Source organism: Leptonotus elevatus, chromosome 12 (assembly GCF_054856555.1).
Source record: "Leptonotus elevatus isolate MCC_2025b chromosome 12, RoL_Lele_1.0, whole genome shotgun sequence".
NCBI classification, from domain to species: domain Eukaryota; kingdom Metazoa; phylum Chordata; class Actinopteri; order Syngnathiformes; family Syngnathidae; genus Leptonotus; species Leptonotus elevatus.
In genome coordinates this window covers 18,631,597-18,644,698 of record NC_141250.1, presented here as the reverse complement: position 1 = coordinate 18,644,698, position 13,102 = coordinate 18,631,597, and the positions used below count along the sequence as shown (strand labels likewise).

At 42.9% G+C, this 13,102-nt stretch overlaps 1 protein-coding gene across 1 annotated transcript; it reads right to left on the bottom strand.

The window, feature by feature from the left end:
- Window positions 1–8,084: 8,084 nt before the first annotated feature.
- Window positions 8,085–12,851, bottom strand: nr4a2a (nuclear receptor subfamily 4, group A, member 2a). The gene is made up of 7 exons (XM_086091778.1): window positions 12,698–12,851; window positions 11,358–12,503; window positions 10,294–10,423; window positions 10,008–10,171; window positions 9,563–9,765; window positions 9,191–9,369; window positions 8,085–9,097 (listed from the first exon to the last, which is right to left on the bottom strand). Exons 2-7 carry the CDS (start codon window positions 12,339–12,341, stop codon window positions 8,841–8,843), a joined length of 1,917 nt encoding a protein of 638 aa, XP_085947904.1. The 5' UTR covers window positions 12,342–12,503; window positions 12,698–12,851; the 3' UTR covers window positions 8,085–8,840.
- Window positions 12,852–13,102: the final 251 nt, after the last annotated feature.

The window sequence follows — 13,102 nt, the reverse complement described above, 5'->3', positions numbered from 1 at the left end:
GCTCTTCTTTTTGTTTGCCCCTATGTCTGTATTATACTGCCCCCAGGTGGCCAAGGAGCACACAGCAGAAGGAGCAACACAATGTCCATTCAATTGCAGAAAAAAAATAGTCCAAATTCTATTTGATTAAATTATGTCATTTAGGGGTGTGAATTGCAGAGTACCTGGCGATTCGATTCATATCACGATTCATAGGTCACGATTCGATTCGATACCGATTAATCCCGATGCGAATCTATGAATTGATTATTGCGATTTTTTTTTTTTTTTACTCAAATTTAGAAAATACTGATCAGTTAACTTGTACATGTACACTGTAAGATTTATCAGAAAATGTAGGCTTATAACTGAGTTACTGCATTTAACAAACAGTTTGTGGTTCTGTTTTATGTTTGAACAGCACTGGAATCAAATATTAAGGCTTCATGTTCCATTAATATAACATTCTTCCATGCTTAATGTGTGAATCCTAACCCTAAAAGACGTTTTGTTGAATATTCCCATTAAAAATGGATGTTTAAAAATCGATTCGGCCACATATCGAATCGATTCGAGAATTGCGCGCTGTAATATTGCGAACACCCCTAATGTCATGGCTGTATGTTTGTTAAAGTACATTATAGAGTGCTAATTTTCTTCTTCTTTATTTAAATTTGTTTGTTTCTGGATGGCTGGAACAGATCAATGGCATTTCCGTTCATTTTAAGTGAGACCAACAGCGCCCTCTGGAGTGACACTACGTCCTTCAACGTACCTTGAACATTTTGCAGGGTGACCAGCATAGCACGGCACCTGTGATTGGTGCGCCGTGCGAAGGCGGCTTTCGACGCCGCACACGTGATTTGTCTGCCGGGCCATTACGCGCGCTCGGCTGTGTTTAATACGTTCCACTTACAAAGTGTAACAGCCACTGAGGGCATATTGCGGCGCATGTGAGCGTGCTGACATTTTCCGCCGTGGCATCATGACGGAGGGATGGCGCGCGGCAACGCTATCAGACATCAGGCCTCGTCTGCGTGAGGCTTCAATAAGGGAGATTGCACACAAAATAAGAGAATCGTCAGAAGAAACGGGATTGTTTTTTTTCTTTGCTCCATAGCTCCTCCTACAGTTAGGGAGTGAAATTCAAAACGGTGATGTTTTTACAAGCTATTGAATACCTAAAAAATATAATAATAATAATAATAACAGACGACCTGTGACACATTGGTCCAGATTCTATCCCGACCTGTAATCGTCCACAGAGGCCATATTCAATTTTAATTCAGAAAATCACATTTTATTTTCAACCTAGCGGAAATAAGGCAATAATGCAAGTGGACTAATGCATGTAGCTTTCATTATATGCTCACAAATTCGACTTGTGCGTGTGCGCTGACGAGTACGAGGCACTAGATGACCATGAGTGACCTTTATTGTCAAGCTCCAGCAACACAGAGATCAAATCATGACATACAGTACATACAGAGTTGACATTCATCCTGATGTGTATGCCTTGGCCACCAGGAGGCAGTATAATATGTACATAATACACAAAGATCAGTTTCGCTAAAGCATTATAACACCGCCACATAGATTTGGGGGACCATATTTTGATTTTTCTTTTAAAAAGGAGGCTCGGACAGTCTTTGAAATACGTAAAAGTTTAATGAAAGATGCCATACATTGTAACTATTTTAACCAAGATAATTAAAACAAATGGCATAACGCTCAGTCTTACTTGAAAAATAAATAATGGCCTAAGCACAACCGGTTTTGCTGGGGGGGGGGGGGGGGGTCTATGGGGCTGGGATCAACCCAGCGTTGCAACCACATCTCCATTTTGTTCACTCTGCCAAATTGCTATACGTCTACTATCTAGCTACCTACCAAGCTGTCTATTGTACCTACGTATCTATCCGTTAGCTAGCTAGCTAACTACATATTTATAAATACATCTTTATATTTATCTATTGTATCTGTGTATCCATCTTTCTAGCTATCTACATATCTAATGGATGCCTCTTTATCTATCTATCTATCTATTAGCTAGCTAGCTAGCTGGCAAGCTATCTGTCTATCTAGCTAGCTATTTTGCTAGCGAAAGCTCAAATATTGTTGCTCGGTGTGCTGTGAAACGATTAAATAAAGATAAAGCTGGCCAACGTGTGTCATTTAAAGCAGATTAATGTTACGTTTGCTCATCAGCCTCCCCGAGGTCGGCCCCGCAGAGCGAACGCATCATTTGACGTCCCACAATTCACTGCTTCCCAAGCCACCGGCCCCTACCCGCCTGATGGAGGCATTTTTCGCCACTTAGGGAACACGCACCACGCGTCCTCCTTAATATGTCCTCTATTACTATCAGGCATTTAAGCCTCTTTTTTTTTTTTTCCTTCCCCGCTCCAGTGAGCACTGAGCACCGGCTTCATTAAAACTAATTGAATCGGAAACATGTCTGCCCAAGGAAACATTAACTCTTTCCATATAGGACATTTCCGATTCCGTTTGGTCAATAAGGTCAAAGGAGCGAGCCCACATTTTCAATATTGATACACGCTCAAACTGTAGGTCTGTTTAATCGAGTCGCAGTGCGACATCCATCACTGCTGGATGCATTTTGTAGTTTTGGGATGATTACGTGCTCATTTGGGAATTTTCCTGTCTCAGCGCTTAGAAACACAAAGAGAGTGATGACATTCGTGTCCATGTTGTTGGAATACAGTAGAGCGATGTTCAGATAGAGTGATGAAGATGGTGACTGTGATGTTAGAATAATGGAGAACCACAAAGCTGTTGAGCTGGCTTGTAACAATGATTTGAGGGCATCCATCAGGAATCAATATGTAATAACAGCGCGCGCGCACACACACGCCATCTGTGTGATGTAAAGTAAATATGTACAGAGGTGGCAAAAGTACTCCTTCTACTGCAAAAAAAAAAGACTGATGTATTCTGAAATGTGCTTCGTGTGAGTACATAAGTAATAATGAGTAAACGGGCTAACCAAGCTAGCATCAACGTGATGGCATTATAAGCCTATAAGCGAAGGATATTTGTACACAAACAATGAAACAACACGTGTTGACAACCCAGACTGGCATATGTTCTTTATCCTCTGCGAAGCACAGCTAATATTACTGCAGCTTAGTGAGCCGTTGTGACGGTCTTTGTGGAAATGCTTTACATATATTATACTGCCGCCTGGTGGCCAGGGCGAGTACACCAGAATGCGCAATGTCAATGAAATGTTTGAATGTCATTATCATAGTAGGCTGATGTGTAAAAAAAAAAAAGAAGAAAAGAAACGGCAAAAATGTGTTTAAAAAAATTTACCGATTTTTCCAGTTTTAAAAGCGCTAATATGGCTGATTAACTCATTCACTGCCATTGATGGCTATAGACGTCAAAATTCATTTAAACTGTTTCTATTAGTTCAACATTTTTCCCACTTTTGTTAACAAGAGTATGAAAACCTAGATTTTTTTTATTTATTAAAACAGATATAAAGTTTGTGATTAATTGTGAGTTAACTAGTGAAGTCACGTGATTAATTATGATTAAAAATGGTAATCGCCTGACGCCCCTAATTTTTAATAATCTTTTCTTTCTTTTTTTTAAATAAAGATTATTAAAAATTTGAACAAAATAATTACAATTATTTTATTTTTAAAGAAAAGATTATTAAAAATTAGGGGTGTCGGATGAATAAAAAATGTTAATCGTAATTAATCGCATGACTTGACTAGTTAACTCACGATTAATCACAAATTTTATATCTCTTCTATATGTACAAAAAAAATTCTCGGTTTTCATACTCTTGTTAAAAAAAGTGGAAAAAATGTTAAACTAATAGAAATAGTTCAAATGAATTTATGACGTCTATAGCCGTCAATGGCAGTGAATAAGTTAATCGGTTGTGCCCTAGTAAAGTGTATAAAGTATAAATATCTCTTTTAAATTGTAGGAAATAAAAGTAAAATGTCTGAAAAATAAATACTCAAGTAAAGATACCTAAAAAAAAAAATCGACTCAAGTACAGTAAGTATTTAGTACTTCCCGTAACTGCTTGTAACAACCATTTGACAGCATCCATCAGGAATGCGCAATAATCGCAAGCGTGTAATGTGAAGTAAATATGTATGAGCGATGCGAGCGGTCGTCAAGTTCAGTCAATCTTCCTTCGGCGACCAACCTGGCGTCGGCGGCGCTAATGGCCATTAGAGGCAAGAAGGAGCGGAGCGCGAGCGGTCCTTTGATTGGGGCCTCGTCATCGCTCTTCCTCCTGCCGTCATCCCTCATACACGGCTGCCCCATCGATTGCCTGTTTAGTGCGATGACGGATGAAGGACCCCACCACCACCACCACCCCCAACAGCAGGCCCGATCCATCCATATGCAAGGTGTGTCTCGTCGTCTTTGCCACGTTGCCAACGTTTTTGATTGGACCGTTCAACGTGTTAATTCCACCAATGGGAATGTTGTCGCCGATTTTTTTAAAGGAAAAATATTGCAATTTAAAAATACATTGAGTAATGATGTCATTCAATATAATATCAAGAATGTTACTTTTTCTTTTTCTTTTTGCTTCAATTCAGTGGACATTGTGTTGCTCCTTCTGGTATGCGTCTCATGGCCACTTGGGGGCAGTATAATTTTATATACCTCCCTAGTACCTACTGTAGGTGATTAAACACCGCGCTTTAAATAAAAGAGAAAAAGAAACTCTAGGTGGTAGTAGTGACTTTTCCTATGCTCATACCTCTCTTGATACATTTTTATAGATAACTGCCTCCTCTCTAATAAATGCCTTACCCCAATCAATTATTTCTATCTATCCCTCAACTTGCATTTGCACAAATAACTACTTCATCTCTAATAAATGCCTTACCCCAAACAATGCTCTCCGTCTATACCTGTTTTTGCTTGCATGTTTCCACCAATTTGTTTGCGTGTCCTCTACGTCACTATATTTCCTAAAATAGTAACCTCCACTCTGATGACTAAATGCCATACCGCAGATAAATAAAAAATAAAAAGCACTAGATGGTTGTAATTACTTTTCCTATATGGTAATCGTTTTTTTCCCTTTTAACTCATTCATTGCCATTAACGGCTATAGAAATTTATTTTAACTTTCTATTAGTTTAACATTTTTTTCCCACTTTTGTTAACTAGAGTATGAAAACCTATTAAAAAAAATTAATTGTATTAGAACAGATATAAAATTTGTGATTAATCGTGAGTTAACTAGTGAAGTCATGCGATTAATTACGATTAAAAATGGTAATCACCAGACGCCCCTAATTTTTAATAATATTTTCTTTCAAAGATTGTTAAAAATAAAAATAAATAGATATTTATTTTATTTGTATTTTTTTAAAGAAAAGATTATTAAAAATTAGGCTCGATTAATTTTTTTAATCATAATTAATTGCATGACTTCACTAGTTAACTCACGATTAATCACAAATTTGATATCTGCTCTAAATGTACAATATTTTTTTCTAGGTTTTCATACTCTTGTTAACAAAAGTGGGGAAATTTTTTCAACTAATAGAAATAGTTCAAATGAATTTTTGACGTCTACAGCCGTCAATGGCAATGAATGAGTTAATGTATGTGTACACATTACTGCCTCCTCTCTAATAAATGCCTTTCCCCAAATCAATTCTCCCTATATCTGATTTGACTTAGATTTTGTTCATGTATCCTCTTCCTCCTTACTATATTTCCTCAAATTAAAAGCCTCCACTCAGGTGATTAAATACCACACGTCAAGTAAAGAAAAAAACAATAGGTAGTAGTACCTTTCCTATGCTAATTTTTTATTTTGTTCAAATAACTGCCTCCTCACTAATAAAGGACTTACCCCAATCAATGCAAGATATCAATCAATCTGCTCATTGTGAGTGATTTAAAAACAAACTTTTTCAACGTTATGATTTTGTTTAGGTATGCGCTATACCTCCCTGTTATTTCCTCAAATAGTAGCCTCCACTCCAATAGATTAAATGCCGCACCTCAAATAAATACTTTTCTTTGCATTTCTCCAAATAAATGCCTCCTCAAATACTTTACCGTAATCACTGCAATCTTTCTACAAGTTGCGCTTTTTGAACGTCTTTTTTTTTTTTTTAAGATCACTTTTTCCAATGAATCAATCCATCCATACTAATTATTGAGACGGTCCAGTCCTGACTGTAAATGTGTCATCTTTCAGTGCTTTTATTGCCGAATACTGGCGAACGATCGCCGTTTGGGAAAAAAAGTCAGCCACGAAGCAGGACTTAAGCGTCCGCCTTTTTTCCTCCCTTGCAGATTCTCAGACCTCCATTCAAACAGGTGCCACATCTCCTCCATCGCCGTGCACGCGTGCGTGATGAAAAGTGTGCAGGCATGCAGAAAGGTTGGCGAGACCCTCACACACACACTCACACGCACGCACACTCACGCACGCACCCTGCTCGTGCGGCTCTAAACGATTCTATCTTCCTCCCCATCATGTCAAGTGTGCCGAGGAAGTGCAGTAATGGGATCTTAATGAATTTGGTCCTCCATCACGTGTAATCACGCCCAGACATAATGATGATCATCTTTTTCGCAGCTAACTGTACTCGGAGTCAACTCGCGACACGTTTAGACACATCCGCTAAATGTCAGCAAACTGCTTCTGAACACAATCCCAATTTGCTTTGGAATTAGCACTAGCAGCGCTAATTATTTGGACAATTCATTGCTTTTTCTTTTTTTTTTTTTGCTTTTTTTTTTTTTCCGTCGACGCGCGCACACACACGCGAGGACGATGGAGGGGAAGAAGCCGCTCCTCTTGATTTGGGATGAGAGTGGATGTGTCCCAGACATGCCTCGCAGCCTGCAGCCTTCACTTCTTTGCTCTCACACGCTCCGCCAAAAGCTTTGTGACAGCACACGCGCACGCGCGCACGCGCGCACGTTGCTCTTTTCTGGACATGGTGAAGGAAGGAGTGGACAAAAAAAAAGAAAGGAGAGAAAAAAGTGTGTGGGTGTGTGGGGGGGGGGTGCAAACACGGAAGTCACTGTATAACTTTTGCCACGTGGGATTTAAACAAAAACATGTTTAAAATTTTTTTTTTAAACCCAACTGTGTACAAAAAGCATCTTGGCAATAAATGGGCGTTAAATGATAATTAAATATGGTAAGTTATTGTTATTTGTAAGGGACTTTGCGCATCTGCAATACAAAAAAAAGAAGAAGCGTGTTCTCGATTAAGATGCGCGCGTGCCAAATTGGTTCAACACTTTTCTCGAGTCGACTTTTGATGACTTTTGTAGATTTGCAGTCGTCAGTAGACCGTTTTTTTTTGACTGAAAATGACGAATTACGTTGAGGTTTCTCGTCAACCCCGTTTGGACATTTGACAATGAAAGATGTCGTTTTCTTTGTCGTAAAGCACAGATGCGATATCTGACTTGTTGAATGGGACCTGTTGAAAGTTAGAATTGCAAGAAATATGGAGGCGAAAATAGAGTTGATCGCGTCTAAATGCAGAAAACGATTGACAAAAAAAAGTAAGGGAATTAAAGATGAGGGGAATGAAGAGAAAATCGAAAATGGTTCTTCGATTTTGTTTTTTGTTTTTACATTAACGTTTTCTACAAATCGCGGAATAAATGTTTTGAAATAGAATGGTGGTTTAACAACCTACAAGGGTGTTTTAAATATGGAAATTAAACGTTTGAATTTTCAATATTTTTAAATGTGTCAACAATCTTTAATGCTGAAACGTTTTTTTTTAACGGAGCATGTTTGCAGGTTTGCACGTTTACGTACGACTTACTACTTAGTAATATGGGTATCATCCAAAAGTGTTTTGTTTTTGTCTTTTTACACTAACAAGAAACCAATTCTCTTGATTTAAAAGTTTTATTTGTAAACGTTAAATAATCGTTTCCCTTTTTGTAATCTTGACGAAAGCTGCGAGGCCGTTCACACACCTTTCACATTTTTCCCTCTCCTTTTTTTTTGTTCGCGTAAAAAATCCACTCTTAACATTAAAAACGTGGACAAAACGCTTTTGTTTTTGTGCCCATGCTCGACGACCGGCCAATAGAAATGCTCTAAGCATTTAGAGAAAGTTTTATATTGAACAGCAACAATACTTACAGCACACATACAAACGAGGAATGTGACAGTTGTACAAACACAATTAATGGCTCGCTCCCTCCCTCCGCCGCTCGTCTATACACAGGAGATCATATATATATATATATATATATACTGTATATATATTTATATATTAGTTTGAGTGCCAACTATATTGGTATCAAATCTAGCAGACTACATAGTGTCCGGTAGGCTATAATATAGACATCGCCTCTGCATGTGCCTATAAAGGAGCAACAAAAATAAATCATCAGAATAATACATGCGTCGTTTTGGGGAAAATGTTTTGGTGGGGGGGGAGGCACGATTTGAAAAAAAACAACAAAAAAACAGTTTCATTATAACAAACTTTGTACATATTATAAAGTGATGCGTCATCTATTGGAATAATATACATTGTTCGCGCCTGTCCGCATATACATTATATATACTATATATAGAAATGCAATATGTTACATCTGGTGGTGTTAAAGACATGACGCAAGGATGAATCATCACTTTTTTTTTTTAACCACCATTAAAATCTGCCATGCACTGAAAACAAAAGTGTTAATTAAATAAAAATAAAATAAAAAATGTCATCAATTTTAGGTCCTCCATAGAGAAAAAAAAAAAAGGTCCCTCCAGTCCTGCTTTTGCAGATGTCCTAAAACAATAAGAAATAAAAGAAAGGTGCTGGAACTTTTTTTTTGGTGGGGGGGGGGGGGGCGTGGTTTTAGAAAGGCAGCGTGTCGAGGAAGAGTTTGTCGATGATGGCGGGCGGAGGCACGAGGTCTTCGAGTTTGAGGTAAAAGATGCGCTGCAGCCCCTGCGTGCACAGCGTGCGCAATTCGGGCAGCTTGCTCAGCAGCTTGGACAGATAGTTGGGCCGGTTCAGGCCGCCGCCCGTGAACGTCACTTGGTCCTTCAGGCAGTTGACGATCTTGTTCTGAAGCTCCTCCACGCGCTTGGGCTCCCTCAGCCCGTGCCTCTCTAAAAAAAAAAAAAAAACATAAATAATGAGAATTATGATTGTAAATGAATTGATTGCGCGCCTTTTTTTCTTTTTATTTTTTTTTTTCGCACCTGTGACCATGGCGAGCGATGCGATGCAGGCGAACGCCGAGATGTCGATGTTCATGCCCTGCAGGTTGGACGAGAACTCCACGATGGCGTCCACCCACTCCCCGAACCCACGCACGCACTGCAGCCTGTGCAGCACCACGCCGTTGCAAAAGATTAACTTGCCTTCCACCGGGTTGGACCTGGAAAAAAAATAAAAAGCCGGCAAACGAGCTCGCGTTACGCGCGGCCCATAAACGAGCACATTCCAAAACGGATTCTAATTAGGAATCGCAATAAAAAAAAAAAGCGCAAAATTGGCGCAACGGCGCGTGAAGGGCGAAGCGGGTCTCAGGTCTCAGGTCTCAGGTCTCAGGTCTCGTCGTTCTTCCGTACCTGTAGGCCAGCCTGAGGACGAAGAGCTCGAGGAAGGCCGACTCGAACAGGAGGTCCTGGTCCGGCTTGGGCAGCTCGCAGAAGCCCGGGATCTTCTCGGCCCATCCGCGGATGATCTCCATGGAGCCGGTGAGCAGGTCGTAGAACTGCTGGATGTGCTGCGTGTTGTCGCCCGCCATTTGGTAGTCAGGACTCGCCTGGAACTGGAATTTCATTTGCACACACGCACGCTTAATGAAGCCCCTTGAAAATATATAAGGCGTGAAATTGCACACTGGGCCGTTCGGCGACTTTTCCCTTTTATTATTATTATTAAATCCCCCCCTCCCCCCATCCCCCCTTTTGCACGTAAATTACTCGACGGGAGCCACTTAAACAAGTCGCAAAATTGGTAACACGTCGCGAGGAGTTTGATTTAAGTTTGGGAAGAAATGCTCCCACTCACTCGGGAGTAATCCAGCGCGGACATAGAAGGGTTCGAGTCCACGTGGGCCCTGACCAGCGCGCTGATGAGGCTGACCGGCGGCGACGGGGGGGAGGGCTCCTGGGGGCTTTTGGGTTTGGACGGCAAGCGCCCTCGGCGACCTTTCAGGTTATCGGTCCTCACCACTGCAAGAAATAAATAAACAACGACACGCAGAAGGCGTCAAATCACGCGATAATTGCGTGGCACCATGACGTCATATTTGAAAAGGAACGCCACTTTTTTTGGTCGGGGGGCCTGCACGTACCTTCTCTCACCATCCCGACCACAAGGCACTTCTGGAAACGGCAGAACTGGCAACGGTTTCTTCGGCGTTTGTCAACTGGACAGTTCTTATTGGCTAAGCACACATATTTGGCATTTTTCTGGACGGTGCGCTGCAGGGAGACAAACACAAAAAAAGGGGGCGGTGGGGGGTCACTTTGTGGGCTTGAGAGAGAGGAATACACACTTAAATAAACATTTAGTTGGAAAGGGGCCTGTTTAATCTCCCATTAAATAATAAATATTGCAATTATAAAGTGCATTTACGCAGCAATGAGCATTATGCTAATTACGTCATTTTTTTACGCATAAAAGATACCAAAAAGTAGGATAAAGGCTCATTTTAATGGCCTGTTTACACTACATGTAGAGGTTTAAATATTTACATGTAATACGTTTAATATGGAACGTAAATGTGGGGAGGAAAGAACAGGGAAAGACGAATTAACTTATTTTTACGTAAGGAGTTTTTACGCATCATGTATTATACGTACAAGTAATACGAGGAGGAAAGAAACGATTGTACATTATTGGGCTTGGTTGATATTACATTGAGGAATCTGTATTTAAATAAGAAGCGTTTAATTTGCATGCATGAGGGAAACAATATGGGCAGACTTGTGGCTGATTTTTTTTTTTAAACGCACGGAATTTTTACGCATCCTAAACTGAAAAAAAAAATGTGTCGAGAAAGCGTCCATTGTTTCACTCTTTAAACTGCTGGGTCAAAAATAATTCCATTTTGGTAAGAAAAAAAATACACCGACGTACTACTTGGGCCAATTTGACCCAACTTTGGGTTTTAATCCAGAATGTTAGGCCAAACCAACCCAAGGAGTGGGTCGGTTCAAATTTGGACCAAAATTGGGTTGTTGTTGTTTTTTTTGACGAGGGCACGCACTAAGTTGACAATAATAATGGAATAATAACTTCACTTTACGCATGGCGCGCAGAGAAAAAAAAAAGACCACAGAGGGCCTCTTTTCTATATGACATCTAAATGAGAACGCTTCATTTACAACAAGAATGTCCCTCCTGCATGCCCACCTTGAAAAAGCCCTTGCAGCCCTCGCAGGTTCGAACCCCGTAATGCTGGCAGGCCGCGTTGTCCCCGCACACCGCGCACAGCCCCTCGTTGGACGGCGAGCCGCGGGAGGGCGGCGACGGCACCTGGCTGTCCACCAGCTGGTGCCCGTGGGCCAGCTGCAGCGAGTGCGGGAAGGCCAGGCCGGCCTGCTTGCGGAGGCCGCCGGGCATCGCAAAGCTCTGCGCGTCCAGGCCCCGGTGGTGCACCGCGGCGGCGGCGGCGGCTGCAGCGGCCGCCGCCGCCGCCGACCCGTCGTGGCCCATGGAGACGTGCAGCGGGCCGTCGAACCGCATCTGGCAGCTGGACACGGGCGTGCCGGGCGGGGACTGCTTGAAGGAGAAGAGCGACAGGCGCGACACGGGGTTCTTGCGCTGCTCCATCATGTAGTTGTGGTGGAAGGTGTGCAGCGAGGGTCCGGCGGGGTCGTCCCACATGGCGCCGGGCTGCACCTGGAAGTTGGGCGTGTTGGGGGCGTGCGGCGACGACGGCGGTTTGAAGTAGACGGGCCCCGCGTGGGCCATCATGTCGTCGGCGGACTGCGGCGGCAGGTGGCCCTGCTGGTGCGGGTGCGGGTGCGGATGCGGGTGCGGGTGCGAGTGCGCGTGCGGGTGCGGGTGCGGATGCGGGTGGTGGTAGCCGTGCATCTGCACGTCCTCCACCTTGATGGGCGACTGCTCGCCGCCTCCGCCGGCGTGCGGCACCTGGTAGAGGCAGGGCGGTTTGACGTCGTAGCCCGCCGCGTTGTAGTTGTCCATGAAGGTGCTGAAGCTGGGCAGGGAGGTGGTGGCGGTGATCTCGGTGTTGGTCAAGTCCATGCTAAACTTCACGAACTCGGGAGTGAGGAAGTCGCAGCTGTATTCTCCCGCGGCGTGGTAGCTGTAGCTCTGGGAAGCGGGGCTGGCTCCTTGGGGTGATGATCCATACTGAGCCTGGACGCAGGGCATGGCTGCCGGGACGCGGGGCTGGAGTCAGGACCACAAATTCGGGGATTTTCGCGATGACGACGAGGCTGTTTTGGGGGGGGTTTGAAACACTTGCTTGCAAGTGCTCGGACAACGACGCAGGACTTGGAAGAGCGTTTGGATTCGAGTAGGCGGGATCTTGCCCTGTGAAATAATCCCACAATAAGCAGAAAACACAACATGCGTGAAATCAACTGCAAAATGTACACTTTGATGACAGCTTTTCTTTTCTTTTTTTCCACGTAATAAATATCACAGATTCCACTTTGAAAACCGCACACGTGCAATTTCTAGCCCCCAAAATAACCTTAAACAAATGCAAAAGAAACCATTTTTACCTCTTTCACACCCGGCGGTTCAATCCATGCAATAAGCATTCAAGGGTGTTTCCGTCTTCCTTAAAATGTGCTTTGAAAAGAACAAATGCTAAAGTGGAAGCAAAACCTCCAAATCATGAAGCCCCCCCCGCCTGTGAGCGACACTTGCCTCGACTAAGCCACTCCAAGCCAATGTGGCTTTGTTTATGTGAGCTCCGGATGCCTTGGCCCACGTGTTTGCTGGCGTGACGTCATCGGCGTCAACACAGACGCGGGCCAATCGGGGAGCGAGGTGGGAGGGATGCAGGAGAAGGGGATGGAGGAGGGTTGAATGAGGGGGGGTGGGGGGGGGGGTCGTTGGCGTTCTGCAGCCCTCCCTGCCTGCCTGGTGAGCGTGTTTGTCTTGTGCTATGCGATCGATGCTGC

Bases quoted from the DNA above. Each gene is read 5' to 3' on its own strand.
- nr4a2a (XM_086091778.1), bottom strand. From the start codon at position 12,341: ATGCCCTGCGTCCAGGCTCAGTATGGATCATCACCCCAAGGAGCCAGC. The intron at 9,370-9,562 runs GTACGGAAGAAC...TTTTTTTTCCAG, and splicing joins GTCCTCAGGCTGGCCTACAG to GTCCAACCCGGTGGAAGGCA. The intron at 9,098-9,190 runs GTGCGAAAAAAA...TTTTTTTTTTAG, and splicing joins ATCGCTCGCCATGGTCACAG to AGAGGCACGGGCTGAGGGAG.